The sequence below is a fragment of the Typopeltis vanoorti genome, chromosome 19, assembly GCF_054136105.1.
Source record: "Typopeltis vanoorti isolate ZY-2024b chromosome 19, IOZ_Tvanoo_1.0, whole genome shotgun sequence".
In the NCBI taxonomy this organism is placed as follows: Eukaryota; Metazoa; Arthropoda; class Arachnida; order Uropygi; family Thelyphonidae; genus Typopeltis; species Typopeltis vanoorti.
The window spans coordinates 47,401,108-47,422,904 of NC_143567.1; the positions used below are offsets into that span (position 1 = coordinate 47,401,108).

The 21,797-nt window shown below is 34.5% G+C and overlaps 1 protein-coding gene across 1 annotated transcript in view; it reads right to left on the bottom strand.

Moving 5' to 3' along the window:
* Window positions 1-715: 715 nt before the first annotated feature.
* Window positions 716-21,797, bottom strand: part of RpS30 (ribosomal protein S30) — a 43,300-nt gene continuing 22,218 nt past the window's right edge. Inside the window, exons 3-5 of the mRNA XM_090409211.1 lie at window positions 14,893-15,034; window positions 8,331-8,386; window positions 716-889 (exon numbers count right to left, since the gene is read on the bottom strand). Coding sequence (XP_090265337.1) covers window positions 761-889; window positions 8,331-8,386; window positions 14,893-15,034 — 327 coding nt within the window. The 3' untranslated portion in view covers window positions 716-760. The remainder of the gene's footprint in view (window positions 890-8,330; window positions 8,387-14,892; window positions 15,035-21,797) is intronic.

Consider the following 21,797-nt stretch of genomic DNA (forward strand, 5'->3'; position numbering starts at 1 on the left):
GGCGTGAACAGATGGCATCAATGGCAATATCATATTAAAAATGAGGATATTAGGAAAGAACTTGACATTGTCAGCATCCAGGAATGCGTTAGCAGAGCTAATCTTAGATGGTATGGTCACTTAAATAGAATGGGAGAGGAAAGATTAGCAAAAGAAGTGTTCTCTGCCAGGTTGGCAGGAAAACGACCCAGAGGAAGACCAAGATATAGGTGGATTGATACGGTACAAAGTGCCTTAGACGATAGAAATATAAGATCTGATAATGTTGGAGTCTTGACAAGTAACAGACTGATTTGGAGGAAAATTGTAGATAGGAAGTTAGTAATGATGTAATTTTTTCATGTAGTACTGTCATATCCTGTATACCCCTTGAGGGTATATGGCAGGAATTTGATGATGATGATAAAAAAAAAAAAATAATAATAATAGTATCATAAAGACGGTATTAATTTTTCGAGAACAATTGTAATATAATCTGGACCAAAAGATTTATTACTCAATATTTGGGATTTTTATCTTTCTAGCAAAAATAGTGTGGAAGGTGATTTGCTGTATGCTATCAGCATCATTAGCATACACTTGTTACACTCCACTCTTTCAAAGGAAAATTACTGATTACTTGGAATACCGTAACTTTTGTTAACGAATATTTTAAACTACTTTATAATATCAGTAAATCTGTGTGTGCATACGCATACAGGAAAACACAGTGAAGTGCCTCAATCAGTGAACATGTTTATTAACATTGATTCATACAAATTTATGAGGAGTTTGCATTAGGACCTCTTCTTCTACCAAATGTTGCAACAACATTCACAAACCTTCTGTTATATTGCATGCGTCGCTTAGCACGACCAGTCTTCTTTTTCTTTTTTTCTTGCTTCTCAACCTATCATAACAACATTTCAAAGTTCAATAATGACCAAAAAAAATCAAGGCACAAAGATAATTAGATTAACAAGATATGAATTATTAGAGATGATTTATAAAAATTCCTTTTCTCCACCCTCCTTACTATTCCAGAGGTGAGATATTAGTACAGATTAAATCAAATACAGTAAGCAAGAAATAACTTTTAATGAATGAATATTGTTAGTCATTAATTTCACCTGAATATGAAAAAATATGGAGCACTGAACTTAAATTATGCAGCATTCCTTCTAATACAGTTTATGTATTAAAGCACTGAAATGACAACCAAAATAGTAAAATTAAGATAATAAAATAGTTTTTAATGCAAATCCCATCCACAAAAGGTTGTAAATATACAGTATACTCAATACCATTGGTGGGATAAGTGCTAAATAGGATGAAAAATAAAAATATAGATAAGTGTTTATGGTGAACTCAAGCACAAATGCTCTAAGAAGAGAATAATGAAAATTTACAGTTATATGAATGTTAATACAATAAAAAGGAATTCAAAACAAGTTTATATCATTCTTAGCTGTGTACAGATTGGGTACTACTGCAAGACTATTTGTCCAACTTACTGGAGACCAGAAGCATTGAGAAAGGTTATTTCTCTAGAGCAGTTTCCAGAAAATGCTAATAAAAATTAGAATATATCTTGATTCACTGTAAGTGGGCCAAGGTTTATTTTGCTCTAAAGGTTTAGAACCTTTTATGAGATTAGTCAAGAAGCCGTTTTTTTATGTCCATCAACTATATGAAGCTTTCTGCAAAGTTATCTTTATGGAATGCTATAGCTCCATTAATCTCAGAACTATGAGATTACTATCTGAAAATAAGAGTGACTGTCAATGTTAAGGATATTTGGAAAATTGTTTCTTTGAAAGTATATTTATACCATAAAAAGTCAATGTCATATCTATAACCTCCATCAGAGAATCAGTTATGGCATGGTGGTGAAAATGGCAGTCAACATTACAAAATAGAAAATTAGCCACATACCAAATTGTGGCAATCCCCCACCCCCCTAAAAATCAGGGTTTGATATTGTGAATTTATAGGGGTGGAATACTGATTTCTTCACTCCCCACTATATTCCCATGTGAGAAGCAGAAAATCTTACACCGACAACATGAATAAAGTACAAATTGTAAACATTAAATGGGAGACTAAGAACTAGAAATGATAAAAATGAATGTTACATTAGCTTATATTAATGTCTTTACCAACAAACTAAATGCACACTCTGTACTGTTATTATAAAAACAATACAAGCCTCCAATTACAAAGAGGAGACAAGTGATTAACTGTGGTCTGCATTAGTTTGTCAAGGGGAGTTGGAAAATGATTTTTATAGCTGATGCAAATGTCAGCCTTCCTAAATGGAAAGAGATCCTGTAACATATAGCTGGCATGAATTAATGCTGTTCTCTTAAAATTGCAAATATTGTAAAGATTCTTCACCCATAAAGGTAAAACAAATTCTAAAGTTCTGAATTCTGAAGTTTAGTTCTTTAACAAAATTTCAGGTAAGCGACATTAAATTTTGAAATATGATCAAGCTTAAACATTAATCGTCGATTTAATAATTTCACACTCTTCAAGTTGTCTCCCATTGTTTGCTTTTGTAATTTTTTCATGCTGCCATTTTCTGTGCCTTATGTACAGTTTCCTACCATTTCTTTTACCTAATGATTTGATGCCATTGCCAAGAAATTCAGTTCATTATTATTGTGGAGACTGGGCTTCTGCTGTTTGTAATAATGAGCTTAAACAGGTGACAGAATAAGAAAGGCATTATATAAGTCAGACCAAAAAAATTGTGGGGATTTAGGCCAGAACCAGTGCTATTTTAAAACAGCATTAATGACTCAAGCAATAGTTTTAAGTGAAGCTGTTGTTGTTCGCTATAGTTTGCATCTACTGCAACAAAATTCAAACGGCAGGTCTGTCAAAAATCGTAAATTTACAATAAGTTTTGTCATTTCCAGAATAGCATGTTTGAAAATTTCTCAATTTTCCTTTTGTAACTACTAATATTAAGTTTCTCAACTTAATATTAGAGTTTTATTTGGCCATTATTCAAATTGAGCAAACCACATCTGATGACTTCAAGACCTTCAATACTCAAAATTCTTTTAAGCATTGTTCAATTTCAACCCAGCCATGTTTTTTTAAAAGAGTTCTTTAAGCACTCCTATTATTTTAACGACAATCAAACACGTGAAAGGGCACATGCATTATTAGTCAACTAGGATTAAATCCAGAATTCTTGAGGCAGGTTGATACATTTAGTCACTTTAGGTCTCTTAATAAACAGGATGAAGTGTTCACACCAAGCAATGGAAATCACTTTCTAAAGACATTCAGACACATCCATGCCATGTGAGACATGAACTTAACCAGTAAATTGGAAAGAAGAGATGCAATCTGTTCAGCAAGTAGACTGAGCAGATCTCAATTTTTTTTTCATTGAGGTAATGTTATCTAAAAATGTTAAGTCATTAAAAAAGGGTATCCAATCACAACTGAAGCTCGTCTAAAACTAATGCCCCATCTGCTTATGCAAGTTAGCCTGAACAGTCAACCAAAACATGAATGCGTGTTCAACTGCTGCTCTCAAATAGACAAGGACTAACCAGTCTCATTCCAAGAAGATACTATGATAAATTCATCACACCAAACCAAATGAATTTGTAATAGTAGAAAGGGTGCCATCAATTTTTTTTTACAATTTTTTAGTATTAAGACTCTGGTCATTTTAAGCAGCCTGCTAAAGTAAATGAGCTTACCCTTGTTTTCTATAATGAGTTGAACTGCAGAAGTCAAGAGTAGGTTTAATTGGACTTGTGAGAGAACTGAAATTTAAAATTTTATGTAAACATCTATTACAGGAATCAATCTTCTGAGTGAAAAAGTCATTTTTGAGGCAATAAAAAAAAATTACAAAGAGCTCAATCTCAGCTTAAGGTGAAGAGAGGAGTAAAAACTAATGTGATTTTTGCTGTGGAACTCCTTGAGAAAGTTTCAATATCAGTAAGTATGCCATAATTTATCTTTGAACATGCAGAGAAACTCTGTGTTCAGACAGTTTCTTGATTTACTTTTAATACAGTTCATGTTTAGAGCCTCTGTAGCTCAGTCGGTATAGACAAAGCTCTTGGTCACAAAGACCTGGGTTTGATTTCTGTCCATGAACTGAGGAATTTTATCTTTATTTGGTCTCTTTTGACTATAGGTGGGTTAGCCAGTCTCACATGGAGTTCGAGAGTCACCTGGAAACTCAGATTTTTTGTCCCTCAGAACAGGCAAACCAGCTCACGAACATACACAGAACTAGTCATAAAATACACATTTAATCCCTCATTAAGAGGGCTCAACCAGTCCTAAGAGACAGTGGGGGGGGGGGGGAAAGACTCCCATATGAATAAACAAATGTTGATATTTGAAAATATTTGCTTGCAGATGGCACCAAAACAAATAATTTCAAATTTATTTATATATGCATTCAGTAAGCTACTCATTGAGCACAGCTATTTTGTTCTGTTTTAACTATTGCATACTCAACCTCTGCCAACTATGCTCTGCACATGTTGTGCGGACAAACTAAAATGAAGCACTTGCAGTGTTTGCATGTCATACACGTAAGCTAAAAGTTAAAGCTGCAATTACATTAAAAATGTCAAATAACTGTTCAAACTATTCATGTAAGTTGATCTGAACAAGCATTCAACCAAAATGTGCATGTTCAAAGAGTCACACATGAAGGGGTAGATAAATCATGCAAATTCCTATGACAAATTTACTTGCCCTCAGGGTGCTTTAAGGGTCAAAGCTGTATGACTGAGAGGAGACCTCCACATGGCCTTTAAAAGGAATGCAGAGAACCGACCAGGGGTTCTGACCTAATGTCCAATCCTAACCTTCTCTTGGTGCACCCTGTTGGGTATCTACCTGGATACTAAACGAACGAAGATGAGCTTGCAATTTGGGATTTAGCTGACCAAGTTGTAATTCTTATTGGCTTAAACCAAATTACAAAATTGCATGCCAGCTGGGACATGGCCTGGTTAAACAAGGACCCTGATGTTTTCACCAGGGCAAACAGTGAAAAGTCAGCTACTGGAACAAATCTGAAAACACACCCCAACTCACATCAGAATTAAAGATCAGAACTATCAACATAAGAAGCCTGAATGGCAAAGAAATGGAGCTAGCTAAGGAATTAGATAAGTACCAGATCGACATAATAGGGGTGACTGAAACAAAAAAAAAAAAAAAAAAAGACAAGAACTGGTGAGATCTTTCTGAGCAATAAATACAAAATGTTATATTCAGGCAATGACAATCAAGGAAAAGAAGGAGTAGCCAATGTATTCAACACTAAATACGAGGCTAATCTTCTTGAATGGCAGGCAGTTCTCAAGTAGTGATGTGGGCAAATATCAATGGGAAACTGGGCAATGAGACTTATTTGTGCCTATGTTCCCACAGAAGGTTCTACTAAGGTAGAAGGTGGAGGAATTTTTTGAGGATTTAGAGAAAGCATCTGACACAATGAAAAAGGAAAAGTTGGTCCTTGTTGGGGATCTAAATAGCAGAGTAAGAAATGATTGTCAGACATACAAAAATGTTTTGGGAAAATTTGGAGAAAAGAGCAAATCTAATAATAATGACAAATACCTGTTGAATTTCTGCTCAAGACATGGACTGGTTATTACTAACACCATGTTCCAACATACAAATATGCACAAATTCACATGGAGAGAACAGCCAAGAAATAAGAAAAGTCTCATTGACTATGTTATTGTTGATAGTGATGTTTTCTCCCTGGTGCAGGACACCAGAGTGTACAGAGGATTTGAAATTGGAAGTGATCACTATTTAGTCTCTTGAGCAGGATAAAATTGAATTTCATATTCAAAAGAATCACATGTAAGAAAGTTTTAAAGCTAATAAAAGTTGAGCAGCTATCAGATATGAACTGTAGACTAAAAACATTATTGAAGAAAAAATGAAAGAGTTTGAGAACAGGAACAAAACCTTGGAGATTCACTGACAAGTCCTGAAGAAAACACTGATTGATTCAGCCAGTCATGTGGTGAGGTTGTCTGCAAGGACAGAAAAATCAGAACCCCATGGTGGACACAGGAAGTTAAAGAGCAGTGAAGGAAAAGAAGCATATCAAAAGTTTTTGGCAAATAAGTCACCTTGTGCTCTTAGAGAATACAAAGACAAATGTAAGAAAGCTAAACACTGTAAAACTAGCTAAGCAAAAGTCATGGGAGGACTTTGGCATGAGCATAGAAAATATCAAGAAGGGGCAAAATATTTTGGAGGTTGTTGAAGAAGCTTAGAAATGGAAGAAAGAGTGCTGTAAAAGGAGTTTGAGATGATAAAGGTGACATGATGACGGAAGAAAAAGATATCCTTGAAGTATGGAGTAATTACTTCAAGAAATTGCTAAATGAAACAAGCAGTGATAGCACAGTGTAAAACACTCTCAAAAGGCATACAGTCAGGAATGCATATCCATACTTGAAGTAGAAAAAGCCATCAAAGGCTTAAAATGTGGAAAGGCAGCAGGAGTAGATGATATTCGACTAAAAATGCTGAAATATGGTGGTATAAAAGTCTTGCTGTGGCTGCACTGCATAGTTCAGAAAGCCTGGACAGAGGGATGAATTCCTGATGATTGGAGTAGAGCTCTCATAGTACCCATGTATTAAAATGGAAATAATACTGAATGTGAGAATTACAGAAGTATTTCCCTACTGAGTATTCCTGGTAAGATATATGCAAGTATACTTTAGAAATGGTTGAGAAAAAAAACTTGAAGATTCAGGTAAAATAGAGGCTGTCAGGATCAGATCTTCACTTTACAGCAAATAGTGGAGAAATCATGGGAATATGACAAAGATCTGCATTTAAGTTTTGTCGATTTGGAAAAGGCATATGACATGGTGCCAAGAGAGAAGCTATTCAATACGCTACAGTTATATGGTGTCAATGGGGCATTATATCAAGCAATACATAGTCTTTATTTGAGTTGTAAGTCAGCAGTTAGAATTGAAGTTCAGGAAGATGGTTTAACGTTAAATCTGGTGTGAGACACAGATGTACATTATCCCCTGTTATTCATTAACAATATGGATCTCATTATGAAGGAAAGTGGTATTAAACATGATATCAAAATTGGAGATGTTAATATCAGCTCTTTGCTTTATGCGGACGATGTTATACTTATCAATAAATCAGGTAAGAGTCTGCAAGATTCCTTGACTAAATTAAGTAACTGTTGTAATAGATATGGTATAAAGGTCAGCAATAAAAAGACAAACAATGAAAATAGGCAGAATCGCTGAAAATGTCAACTGCATTGCGAACGGAGAACCTGTGGAACAAGTAACAACATTTCACCTACTTAGGGACAATTTTTAGTGAAGATGGTAAATTAAATATGGAAATAGACAACAGAATCAATAAAACTGTTATAATAGGAAGTCAACTGAATTTATTCAGTTGACTTCCTACTGAATGTGTTCAAACCAGTTTTAGCTTATGGATCTGAGAGCTGGGTCAGAAGTAAAACACTTGACCAAAGACATGAGAATCCCGAGAAAGATTAGAGGCATGAACAGATGGCATCAATGGCAATATATTAAAAACAAGGATATTATGGAAGAAACTTGACGTTGTCAGCATCCAGGAATGTGTTAGCAAAGCTAATCCCATGGTCATTTAAACAAAATGGGCGAGGAAAGATCGGCAAAACAAGTGTTCTCTGCCAGGTTGGCAGGAAAACGACGCAGAGGAAGACCAAGATATAAGTGGATTGGTACGGTACAGTGCCTTAGACGACAGAAATATAAGATCTGATAATATTGGAGTCTTGACAAGTAACAGACTGATCTGGAGGAAAATTGTAGATAGGAAGTTAGTAATGATGTAAATTTTTCATGTAGTACTATCATATCCTGTACACCCCTTGAGGGTACATTTCAGGAATTTGATGAAGTCCCTCCCCATCCACACACAGACAGTGGACATTCCATTTTTTATTATGTCCCAATAAGTCAAAAAGTTCTGTGAACTGATTAGAGGTGCTGTATCTTTGTTTGGAGAAGATTTCCTTTATGGAAGCACCATTTGAAGGAGAAACTAATAAGAAATGGAAGAGTAGTATAAACAACATAATTTTTTTTGGAAAAAAAATCGTTACATTATTTTTTGTTGTTGTTGCTAGAATGGCTCTACTACTCGCCAACTGGAAAAAATTTTTTGCCACAGGTATTTGTCAAACCATGCACATATGGAATGCAAACCACACATTGCCTACCCTCTAGTCTATTACATATAATAGAAGTTTAATACTATAGAATGCGGTACAAGAATCAATAATTAAACTCAAGTCTTACCTTTGGTGTCTGCCCTTTTACCTTACCAGCACGAGCAAGAGAACCATGGACCTTACCTGTTGAAAAGATGAAAGAAGTCATGTATGTAAGAATTAAAAAATTCTATTTAATTCACATACAAGAAGCAAAAAATTGCTAGATGCATTCTATGAGCAAGTTATCTGTAATGAAGATGTACTGTCTACCATAATAAATAAATGCTACTTCGAAATGTATATTCAATATTTCTGCTCTTTTCTTATTTAACTTATTTACATAAGTAATCTTACTTAACTTTACAGTCTTAACTCTGAGTTTGATCTCGTTGCTTGAAATAGACCAACTTTTAATCCTTTCAGTCTATCAATTTAATTTCCCCCTCTCAAGGTTGTGACTATGCTATTTCACATGTACGTATTTTAGAATATTAGGAATTGCCTTTGGCTGGAGCCAATTCCTTTGTCTAAATAGCTGGCTGTTTCTCACAATGATCTCTGAAAATTTATTTGTATTTACGACTGTGCCATCAGAGATTGCGTAGAGGAATTGTATATCTTCCAATACATGCAAAAAAAAAGCGCTCAGCACAACACGGAAATATCTCTAAGTCGTACTATTCATCAGTCATGGCTACTTTTACTCTTAAGCTCACACAAGTGCTATCTTTTTATGAGAAGTGCATTGGTCAAGCGGAATCAGGCAAGTTATTTGACAAACAATTTATTCATGCTAAATCAAGATACATAAAAAAAAGTAACACTACACATACTAAATTAATTCAACTCAATTTCACTAAATACAATGACATGAAAATCATGTGTCTGGTTCTCCACTAGATTAATTAAACAATAATTCTCTCTTAAGCTAAATGACTAATGCAATTAAATGTGCTCACATATAATTCAGACACAGGAGCAGACTTGCACACACTTTACATTAATTTAACTCAGACTATATATATCTTATTAGGCTTAACTAAAACCTTCGCATACCTTCAATATATAACATTATCTAATTCCTCATAACTCTGCAAAGCTACTTTACAATTATTTTCAACAATTCGGCTTTGTCTTTGCTACTATTCTTTATGCTAACAAACAAAAAAATTTCAGCAATCTTTGCCATTAATTTCACATCTAGGAAAGTCCTACACAAAAAAGTCTTACTTGTTACTTTATCATCCAGTTCATAAACCCTAGAGATCATTGACACCTACTTTCCAGTAAAATTCACACAGGTATTTTTTTTTTTTTTTTTTTTTTTTACAACATCGATGATACGTCACATGTGGTGATCGTCAAGGAATATAGCGGTGGGGTTCTGGAGTAGATTGGCACTGCTATTACGAGCCTCCCATCATCGCCAGGCTTTGGCTGGCGAGACGTGGATTCCTGTCCTTGGAACAGCAGGACGCACTGGAAACACCTCGTAGCTAGAGCAGGAAAGGAAAAACCGGGACTGGAAAGCCTAGCCTCCAAAAGACTCACGCTGACAAAACCTTGCACGAATAGCTCACACCAAAAAGCCCCTTTTCCTTCTATTAGTCCCCTCTCTATTCTCTTCTCCCGACCTTGGAACTCTTACCGATTTAATCGCCCGGATTTTCTTGACAGCCAGCCGGCGGTCACTGAATCAAGTCGGGAAACCCTGTACTTCACTGACCTTTGCGAGTTGCGATAGCCTCAGGTCTTGCATGCTGAGTTAATTCTTTGTCTGTACAATATTTTATTAATTAATTCTAACATTTTTTAGAAATGTTTAATACAGAAAATTTGAGTTAAGTATATAAAATTCATTTTATTTCCAAAAATCAGTATAGAAGAAATTTTATTCTAAAATCCTTCTATACAAGATTTTACACCTTCAAGCTGAAGAGGAGCCTTAACAAAAAGTTCCTTGAAAACTTTCTGGCACAAGGGATGTACCAAATATGACAGAAGCAAGATTAGTTTCAGGTTTAATTAGTCCTCCTAACTGCATTTTTTTTTTTTTTGCACATTTTTGCTAATCTCTCATTCTGATTAAGTTATATCACATAAACAGTGGGTCTGCTCACACATTCTTGAATTTAAAAAGTGAATGATTCTAACTGATACCCATTTGGTCATTCTCCCACTCCTAAAAATTTCTCATGAGCAATTTCTGAAGTGATCAGTTTTTAATCATTCTGATTCATGGTAAAAATTCGATCAATTGTATAATGCCAGCCTTACTTATGTTCTATTCTATTATGTATTTCTACATTTGTCACCTTCACTAAGAACAGTTTGAAATGTATAACCAATTCATAGGTTTACTGCTGCATGAGAATAGTTGTTTCCCTACCTCATTCACAGCCTGCTTTTTATTGCAGATTTTCATATTAAAAAAAAAAAATTTAAGACCAACTTGCAGATTTATATCTATCAAGAATGAAAGATCTATTTGAATTTCAACCACTTTAGTGATATGATCCATACAGATTAGAAGTAGCAATTGAGAAGGTGTAAAATCCTGCTTTACAAATTTATCAAACAATTTTTCTCCATAGATCCTTCACCCTTTAGAGTTCTATTCACACCATACAGATTTAGTGTTTTGAATAGCCTTATTACCTTTTTAAGATCAGCAAGGCTTTTTAAAGATATGAATATTAATTGCATTCCCTTCATAAATTTGTGCAATGAGAGTTCTACTTCAATCATCTGGGGTTCAACTGTGACCATGCATTCTGGATCACAGGACAGCTGCAAAGCTTTTATAATGTCAAGTAGTTACTCCAGCTCAGATTTTGCATTTCAGGTTTTTGATAGCTTTCTGAAGTACTGATATACTACTGAGCTGTTTGTTTCAAGCTCTGCTTTCACTATCCATTTGTTGAAGGACTGTTCGTTAAATATGGTAATTTTTTTAGCTTTCAAATTCTTAAGTATGGATTATTGGTTAAAGACTGGATTTTTAAAATGCACAAAAGAGAAGAACACAACAGATACAAGTAGCTGTCAGCAACAAGAAAACGTTGATATTGTATCTGGATCAAGTGAAATTGATAAGTGTGCGTCGTCTGACATCTCTAAAGAACCAACCAGGAACAAGATGAGAAAACTTCGTAAGTACGATTTAAATTACTTGAAATGTGGATTTTCATGGACGGGAAATTAAGAGGAACCTATTCCATTGTGTAATTTGCGGTGAAACTTTAAAAAATGAAAGCATGAGACCATCTAATTTAAATCGCCATTTTGAATTTAGGACAAACCTGTGGAATGTTTTCAAAATAAACTAAAAAATTTATAAGAATCTCAAAAAGTGATGTCGATCATGTCAGAAGGTGAAAATATGAAGGCTTTAGAAGCTGCATATCGTGTGTTGCCATTAATAGCAGAAATTATGATCGGAGATAATGCAAGATCATTTGATCAGATTTGCCTTTCAAATTTAATAGTACTGTTCATCGAAGAATCACTGAAATGGCTGAAAATATAAAACAAACATTGTTATCTGATATACGTAAGAGTCGTTATTATGCGTTGCAGGTAGATAAATCCACGACATTACAAATCTTCGAGTGTTCATTAGGTATGAAAAAAAAAAATTCATGACGACCTTTTATATTGCCAACCCTTGCCAGAACATACAACAGGAGAAGAAATATTCAACGGTATAAATACCTTTATGCATCAAAACAAGCTTGATTGGAGAAGTTGTGTTGAAATAAGCACGGACGGAGTGAAATCCATGATCGGATCTAAAAAAGGGCTTCTTTCAAGGATTCAAGCTGTTGCACCAGATGCAAAGTCGACACACTGCTGCATACACAGGGAGGCTTTGGCTACACATATGATGTCTACAGACCTAAGAAAAGTTCTTGTTGAAGCTGTAAAAATCAAATTATATTAAAGGCCGTCCTCTAAATGCCAGACTTTTCTCTCAACTTTGCAAAGAAATGGGAAGCAACTATACACAACTTCTTTTCCATACCGATGTTCGTTGGCTTTCTCGTGGAAAAGTCCTTACTCGTTTATTTGAACTTCAGAATGAACTACAAGTTTTTCTTGATGAAAAGTTTGAATTGAAAAAGCATTTACATAATTGGAAATGGCTCAGTCAATTAACATACCTGGCAGATATATATTTGCTGTATTTATCTTTACAAGGCAAGGAAATTTCTATATTTCATGTCCAAGATAAAGTGAACGCCATGCTTGCAAAAGCAGGTTGGTAATGGAGAATTTGACACGTTTCCATCTCTTCATGAATTGCTCGCAAGTTCAAATGAACAAATTGATGATGACGTGAAAATTACTATCATGCATCATTTATAAAGCTTACAAATGAATCTAGAAAAGTATTTCCCTGAATTGGACATTAATATTGAGTGGATAAAATACCCTTTCAATATCAACAAATCTATCCCAAAGGGTCTATCGTCAATAGAAGAACAACTTTTAGAACTAGCTTCTGATAGTTTCCTAAAAAATAAATACAACAAGAATACGTTATCATCATTTTGGCTACAAATACAGAATGATGATATATGAGTTAACAGATAAAGCTCTAAGGTTCATTTTTCTTTTTCCAAGTTCATATCTATGCGAAGTTGGATTTTAAGCCAACTTCGCACAGTTGGCCGAAATTAATTTGTAGATATTAAGATGAAGAGGAATTGCATTATAGATGTCGAACTGCATCTGAGATTGAAATTAACTATAGAGCCAAATTTTGCTGTAATTTCATCTCACCACAAGTAATTTCACTCCTCTCATTGATGATAAATTATTTCAAGTAAGTAAAAATTTATAGTATCTTTATAAAGTTTGTTAATGACTCTATGAGGGTCAATATTGCTTTGTAAAGGGTCAGTCATGCCTTAGCATAACAACTGAGTTGGATAAAGGAAATGGCTACATGATGGTTTTGCGAAGGCTTTTGACACAATACCACATGGAACTCTGTTACACAAATTAGAACAAATGGGGATGGATATGACACTGGTTAAGTGGATAAGAAGGTGACTGCTGGACAGATATCAAAAAGTGGTATATGGAGGGGCAGAATTGAGGCAAAAACAGATGACTAGTGGTGTGCTGCAAGGTTGTCAAATCAGATTTTGTTTACATGTACATCTAAATTCAAATAAAATAGACATTTACAACGAAATATATTTTATTTATTTATTATTATTATTATTTTGATAAGGGGGTACTTGGTAATAATGAAAATTTAAGAAGGGGTACGTGGATGTCTGAAGTTTGAGAAACACTGTCCTAAAACAGATATTTCCAACCAAAAGATCTGTTTTACTGAATGATTTTTGGAGGCTCATAGATTAAATGCCCAGTAGACCGAGTCCACTGGACCAATCTAAAAAATAATGTTGCCTGAGGTTAAGATTTATTCTCTGCCCTTTTTTTATCCATAGTGCAACACATTCTGCAAAAGGCAGATAGTTTTCAGTGCCATGTCAGTTAGGAAACACTAACCCTAGTCGGACTAATTTTATTTCCCTACAATTAATGAGTCAGAAACTAAAAGATTCCAGATATCTTGGTCCATTTTGATTGTGAACCTCATACATGTTAACAAAAGAAAATAAGCTGTATTGGTTCTTTAGAGGACAAAAAGCAATACAATTTTAAAGACATTCACAATCAGTAATTCAAAAAATTCCACTGTTCAGGACTAAAATATTAACTGCTTTCTTCCTATTTATTTAAAATCAAAATTAATCTATTAATATATGTGACAGTAGTATGTAACTACTATTTTCATTCTTGTGTACGTGTGCGTGTGTATATCAGCTTCATTTAATTTCTGAGGAATAAAATGTTATAAAAAATAGTTATATAATAATCACAAAAGAATATTGTAGTGAAATAACAAAAGCTAAAAAAATTTAATTTATCAAATAAAATATCAGATAAATATTTTGTTGTTGGACTCTACATCTAGGGCTAGACTTGGCCTCTGACTAAAAAAAAAAAAACATTTAATTTTTATTAGTACTGTGAGTGGAATAAAGAATTTTTAAAATTAATCCTAACCAGATCAAACATGGAACTTTTTCAAACTTCTTCAGGCTGCTAATAAGTGGGGCAATGATCTCACTAGGCAATGAAATTCACCTCCCACTAAGACATTTAAACATCTGTCCATAGTGGGTTTCATACAGCTTGTTGGAAAACATTTATTGCTATCCATTCAGATAAACAGGCCACCAAAGTTAAGCATTTGAAAGACGAACTAATTCTGATAATTTTAATTGTGAATGGTTGTGCAGGACCATTCAAGGGCATTTTGCTCTTGAAATGCAAGCTTTATTCCTTACGCCTAACTTAATACATGAACTAAGTCCAAATTCTATATACCAACAAATAACTTATTTTGGCGGTAATTAAAAAAAAAAAAAAAAAAAGTATACTATATTCATGAAAGTTTCAACGTTCACATTAACCAGCTATGTAGAATAACTATGTGACAAAGATGCATCTGTATAATGAAAGAACTGGACTACAAAACTGCTCTAGATAAATTACCTTAATTTAAAAGGATAATTATATAATTACTGATTTATAAGACAAATAAACAGTGCAAAATGTTTTACCTCCTCTCAGTCTAACACAGACATCCACAGTGGCTCCATCAGGAAGGCATGATGTCAAAGAACAGCTATCTTCTAATGGTTGCCCACAGTAATACAAAAGTTGTTCACTACATGGAATAAGTTCAACAGATTCAACTGCTACCTATAAGAGGTAAAAAAAATATAAAATAACAATTTAACATTAGCATAACAAAGCCATTAACTAAAAACAGTAAATTTGAGGGCTTCATTAGCTTTCAATCACTGTTAAGCTACACTAAAAGAACATTAGATTTGTAATATCTATGAATTGAATGTTGGAATTTATTTAGTAACAATGACTAAAACTTATACTACTAATCTTAATTTTGAGACTAGTTAGAAAAGACTCAAATGAAGGGTCAAATGTTTTAGTCTACATATACCAATGCCAAAATTATGTAATATGTCACTAATTATTGAAAAATTAAAGTATAGAAAACGTTACAACCAGCAATCCACTAGATAAGGATTAATACTCAAATCATCACAAGCGCTTAAGGGCTTTTAAATAACAGAACATTTTTTGGGCTGTTTATATTGGAATTAATTTTCACAACATTAGGATGGAGAGAGAGAATTAAATGCTTAAAACACCAAAAATTAAACCCTTTCACTGCTGCTAAATACCACTGTGGATGAAAAAACCTTGTCATTTCCATTAAGACCAGCAAGTCTATATATAAAAAATAAAAGTTTTCAGATTCTGAAACAAAACCTAACTAAAATTGATTGCAAATGGCTGAAAGTGAGTTAATAGTATAACAAATGCATGGAATTAAAGAATTTGTAAATGGTTTAAATTAAATGAGAAAATGATTATTGTGGGAGATAAGGTCATTTTTGATGTCTCAAAGTGACCAATGACAATGTTAATCTTAAAAAAAAATCTTTGCAGATGAATGAGAAGTGCTAAGAAGGCGGGTTATTCATATCACTTCCACACAAACGAGACGAGAATTATATATATATTTAAATATAGATTCCTTCTCTCTATCTCTTTGAGCAGCTGAAGGTTGAAATCTGAGAAATAACATTTAAGTCTAAAATGGAATAAAAAAAAAAGAATGGAAGTGGATTAGCAATTGAACTGTAAATGGGTGGCTCTAGTGCTGATAACTGTTGGCTTAGAAAAATTAGAAGAGATGCCAGTTCTACAGAATATATTCTATAGAAAAGGCATAATGCAGATAGACCATGGGATACTAGGAGTCATCTGTGAGGATTGATTAGCCAGAACATCTTCAAAAGAAGGCATTCTGGTTAATCATCTACATCAGGAATTTGTAATACTGAAAATCTGAATCCCATCTTGACTGTTAGTTATAAAAAGGAAAGGAGGAAGTAAAGTATAGTAAAGATTTTGGGGGATGTTTAAGCACTACAAGATTTGTCACAATGGGTAGAAAGAACGGAGTGTGCTGATCAACAAGTTCGAGTTCAGAGATAATTTTTGTATGAGTCAAAAAGTAAAAAGTAAGCCCTGCTATGTTATATCTGAAAAGAACATCCAACATTAAGTACAATGAATAAGCAAAGAAGAATAGCTACTGAATTACAAAAAAGGAAGATCATATGTAATTTGGTGAGTGGCCTTCTATGCCAGAATCCTATCCAATTCCATGGAAATTGGAAATGCAGGCTTCTGCATTCTATGACAATTTGACTGCTAGCATGTCAGAAGAAGTTGGTTTACTGCCCTAATTTCATGAAGGAATTATAGTCATACCCCGAAATTATGCAGTAGGCGAGACCAACAAAAAAGCGCGTAAGTCGAATTCGCGTAACTCGGGGTATAATTTTGCATGTAATTTATATATAAAAACATACAATTGGGACCAAAGGTTTACAAAAACACCTATTTTTTTAAGAAATATAATCATAATTGTAGTTTTTCGTACATAAAAAAAAAAGTTATTTCGATGTCAATGGTTTCATAAAATCTAATAGATTCGTCTGACAGCATAATGTCTTTTTCTTGTCACGCAAAATTTCTTCACAAAGTTAATGATTTTTTTATTCCTTGCTTTGCGGCTACAATTCATTCCTCGTTAGATTGCATGTCCTCCAAAATCTGTAAACCTTTCTTTTATGATTGTTCTTACTGTGGATTCCTGTAGATCGAACTTCTTTGCTAGCTCACAAATTTTCATTCTGCTTTCAAAATCCTTAATGATGTTGAGTTTTGCTTCCAAAGTCAATGTTTTTCTTTTCTTGCTAGCTGTAGAAGAATCTGACTTGTTTCTTTTGGATGACTATTATTTTTTATGTGATAAAATTTTTATCAAGAACATAACATTAAACGATCGCAAGGTTTTGTAGACTATAAAAATCTTGTATGAATGGAGACTGCGCGAAACACATCAGTGTGACACTGTTGAATGCGCCGGAAAGATACGACTAGTGGTGAGGCATTAAGTGGGACGAGAATACGTACATAAGAAACCATATAACTCCGGATTCGCGGAAGTCAGGGTATGACTGTACATTCAAATGATTAAATGCAAGTGCTAAAATGCAATCAGACACCTGCCTTTTCAGTACAACTCACTTCTTTTTGATTGGGCTAAATCTTCCAGATCATAAGCATTATAAGAAATAGCTATATTTCAATTTTTTTTTTTTTTAAATATCTGATCCACACATGAAAGGCCACATAACCTAAAGCACATTAGTGTCATGTGTGGACAGGAGAAATCTTCACATTTTGCTTGAACAGTGGAGGGTTGTGATCTTCTGCAGAAGGCAGAGTGGGAGAGAATGTTCCAAGGGACAGAAGTAGATGGAATGAAAGGAGGCGGTGAAGTTGGTTCAATAAGTTTCAAGGGTTGTAAAAGGTGGGCTGTAAAAGGGTGTTGGTTAGCAGTGGATCTTGTTTTAATGATTTTGGATGAGAGTGGAGAAACAAGTGGCAGATTCAGCAGAACACTGTCCGTGAAAGTATCTGTAGAAGAGGCACAAGGCAGAAACTGAACGTCAGAGGAATTGAAGTGGGTAAGAGAGGGTGTTATTAATTAGCCAGATTGCCCTTTTCTGGACAGAAATGAGCAATCTTAGAGGATTGTGGTGCACCACCCCAAATATGGGAGCAATATTCCATGGCTGGGCAGATTTAAGCTTTGTATAGAGTTACGTTAGGAAGGTGCTAAGTAGTGTCTTATATGAAAAAGTACACTGTTTTTTGGCAGCTGCAGAAGCTATAGTTGAAGTGTGGTTATTCTAGTCTTGACTGTATTACTGAAGTATTATTTAGTATTACTGAAGGTAAGGAGGAGGCATGCGAGCTCCTTGCAAGGGATCAGACAGGACTGAGTGTTGGTGGCACTGAAGTTTACAAGGTTGTCATTTCTCCACTGAGATATAGCTAGGAGATTGGAGTTCAGGTCACTGGTTATGGTAGATCTTGAGGATGCTAATACTTGAGCACTACAAGGTTTGTCAAATGAAAATGAGGAATGGAGTGTGCCGTCATCAGCAAAGCTATGGATAGGATCGGAGAAGTCAGAGAGCAGGTCATTTATATACAAGAGAAAGAATGGGTGAAAGAACAGAACCCTAGGGTACTCCTGCACTAGTGGGGAAATCTGAGGAGAGTAAACTGCCCATGACACGCAGTGAGTGATCAGTGAGAAAGTTGGCGATCCAGACCATAGGGCAGATCCCTGTGCCAAGCCTGATTGAATCCTTTGAAATGTCAAGGGCAACCATGTGAGTGGTATAAGCAAGATCAGCTGTAGATCGAAAGTGATTGAATTCACACTGCTGGTCACTGATTAGTTGGCGACTCTAGGCGGTTCAAGAGATGCTTGTTGATGACCTCCATAGCTTGAGAGAACAGACGTGAGAGCAATTGGTTGACTTTTATCACCCTTCTTTGGGATGGGTTGTTGTAGGGTAGATGCCAGTTGAATTTGGTTAAAATCAGCAGAATAATCCCCACATAGTTTTTGTCCAATTTGAAATCCTCACAGAAGCATAAACATAAGAAAGCACACAAAATTCTATTTTCCTTTTTCATGTTAAGCTCAAAGGCCTCTTATAGCCAGGAAACTCCACAGAAACCTGACTGCTTATATTAATTTATCCTATTTATATTTTATTAACTGCAGAACAACAAGTTCTGAAAATTGAAGTACATTTATATGGTGGTTCTACCAAAAGTCAGATGACATGCAAGGGTTGGTTAATTTCAGGATTGTCATGAAGGTTGGATAAATGGTAGATTATTATAATTGGATTGGACAGTTATGTCACTGATTTTATAGAAGTAGCAGATTGAATTTTGGCTCTGATTCTTGTAATGAGTAAGCACTGACTGTAGTACTTAGAAGAGACCAAATAAAGAAATGGGAAGGGGCATGTTTGTTTGGTTGACAGTGTGGTGCTTAATAAGTACAAGAGATAATGAGCAGTAAACCCATATCTTAAATCGCACATTTCGATTTATATAAAAAACTGATGATAGATCCTGATGATTATCTACAAGACCTTATGCAATAAGGCATGTGGAAGTAGAATTAATGTGAACAAAAAAGTAACGAGAAAGCAGTCAAATTTCAAGAAAAACTAACCAAGTATGATAAATAATTGCAAACAATTAAGCATATTTATGCATAATATAGGACTAAATAAAATCTGTAGTTAGCCAGAAAAATAACCAAAGTTCTCAAAAAAAAAAATTATGCTGCAAAAAATGATTATGGAAAGAGCATTCTTATCTGTCATCCTTAATAGATGATTTATAATTATCATTAACTAAATTAAATAAGGAGAAAAATAAAGCTTTTAGAACATGTGTAAAGGATAACAAATGAATTTAGTATAACCAGCACCTTCTGTATGAGCTGTCATTGAAAGATTTTGTGTGCATGTTACTTATTAATGGTTACTCAGAAGAAAACTGCTGATAGCTTAAATGATTTGGCAATTGATAGGTTGATGATAGTCTAGTCAAAATATGACCACCCTATTATTTCAAAATTAGTCATTTGACCTCACAAGGAGCATTCACAGTGAAAGGTGATATACATCATAATGATATTTGCCATGTACTCTTCATCTGAAGAACTTAAACAAGGAACCTTGCTTTGAAAAAAAAAAAAAAAAGGCAGGATTGTGGGGTACCAGTTAAATGATGGCATATCCAGGAAACTGTAGTACTGTAAAGAGTGAAAGGATACTGGGCAGAATAGCAGTTGTCAGGATAATACACCTATACCTCAATGTTCACCACAGTGAATACACAAAATGTCTATGAGCTTACATAAGGCATGACAAACTATGGAAGAGCTGACCATGAAGTTTAACCAATAGAAAACTGCAGATTTCCCAGACTAGAATCTAATGTCTCCTACTACATATGAGCTGATGATTGCATCTGCACTTCACATCTAAGAGATATCATTGGCCCACTGAAAAAAAAGTTGTTTTTTAGATCATCTAATTTCTAGCTATGCTGTGTAGAGGATGGGTTAGGAGGCGATGGAGAAGTCACTCCCAATGTCAAGGTACAACAGAAACTTGCAGTGCTATGGTAGGTACTGAAGATGCTTCCTGGAATCTAAGCTGATACCTATAGACAATACTATGAATGCTATAAAGCAACTATCCACTGTAGCAGGTACACACCTGTGCCTCCCTTCCACATATGACAAGTGTATCAGAAAGATAATGCTCCATGCCACATTACTGGTATCATTGAAGTGGTTCAAACATGATAGCAACTTCCCAGTGTTATAGCCACTGAATTCATTGGATTTAATTCACAAAACATCTGAGATTATATGTTTGAATCCTCCCAAACAAATCTAAGAGAAGCAGTCCTAATGAGGTGATACGGCATACCTCCTGAAATGTTTAAAGTCTTATAGAGATGCCACACCATAATAGCAGTTGTGGAAGCAAGAGAAAGGGGGCCGATGAAAATTATTAGGATAGCAGTCATATTTTGATTGGACTTCTCATTTGATGAGCAGCAGATATCAATGTTAATACATTTGATTAATCCTAACAAGACTGGAAATAGTCTAATGATTCAATTCATAGCAAAATAAATTATCAGTCCTGGTAGTGTTACAGACATGTAAAGATCATTGTTCAGTAGGGTGCAGCATGGATTTAATAAGTCAGGATTGATTATGACAACTTGCTTACTTTTCATAAGTTATAAAGAAAGGGAAATAGATTAAAGTCGAAAATGTGATGAAGTGTTTGAATTCCAGCAAAGTCTAACAGTATTGCCACAGCCGCTGATTAAAATGGACAATGAGTACTCATTTCACTTAACTATTTGGGCATTATGGTGAAGCAACTAAACAAGGCAATGAAACTAGTACTGCCTTAATTGTGTTTGGGTGTCCTGCAGGATTAAATCTTTTATAGCTCCAATTCTAACTACTGACTTAGAACTCAAATAGACTATATAGAAATATATAGTCTATTTGAGTTGTTTGAATTTTTTCTCTTGTCATCTCATCAATATGAGTTTCCCAGATCTACAGTACTCAAATATAGATCAGTTATATTCTCACGATTGCTCTACTTGCATTAATTAAAGAAATTAATTAAAGAAAACTTAAACAGGCTGGGTTCTGGTCTTGTCAAAACTGATATTGACAACCTCTATCTGGCCAGAACCCAGCCTGTTTAAGTTTCCTTTCTTATCCTGTTTTCTTTTTAGATAGATAGATAAAAGAGCTCAACTCCAATAATCTAGAATTTAACCATCTGACAACTCCATATTTGAACATTTCTAGTTGAATAAATGACTCGGCTACCTTGCCATATTTCAGGTTTTTGATGGCTTCTACCTTTAGTACTGATATGTAGTCCTGTGTAATATATCAGATCAAAAACTTGTACAAACTTGGTATTGGAGTAAAAAAAAA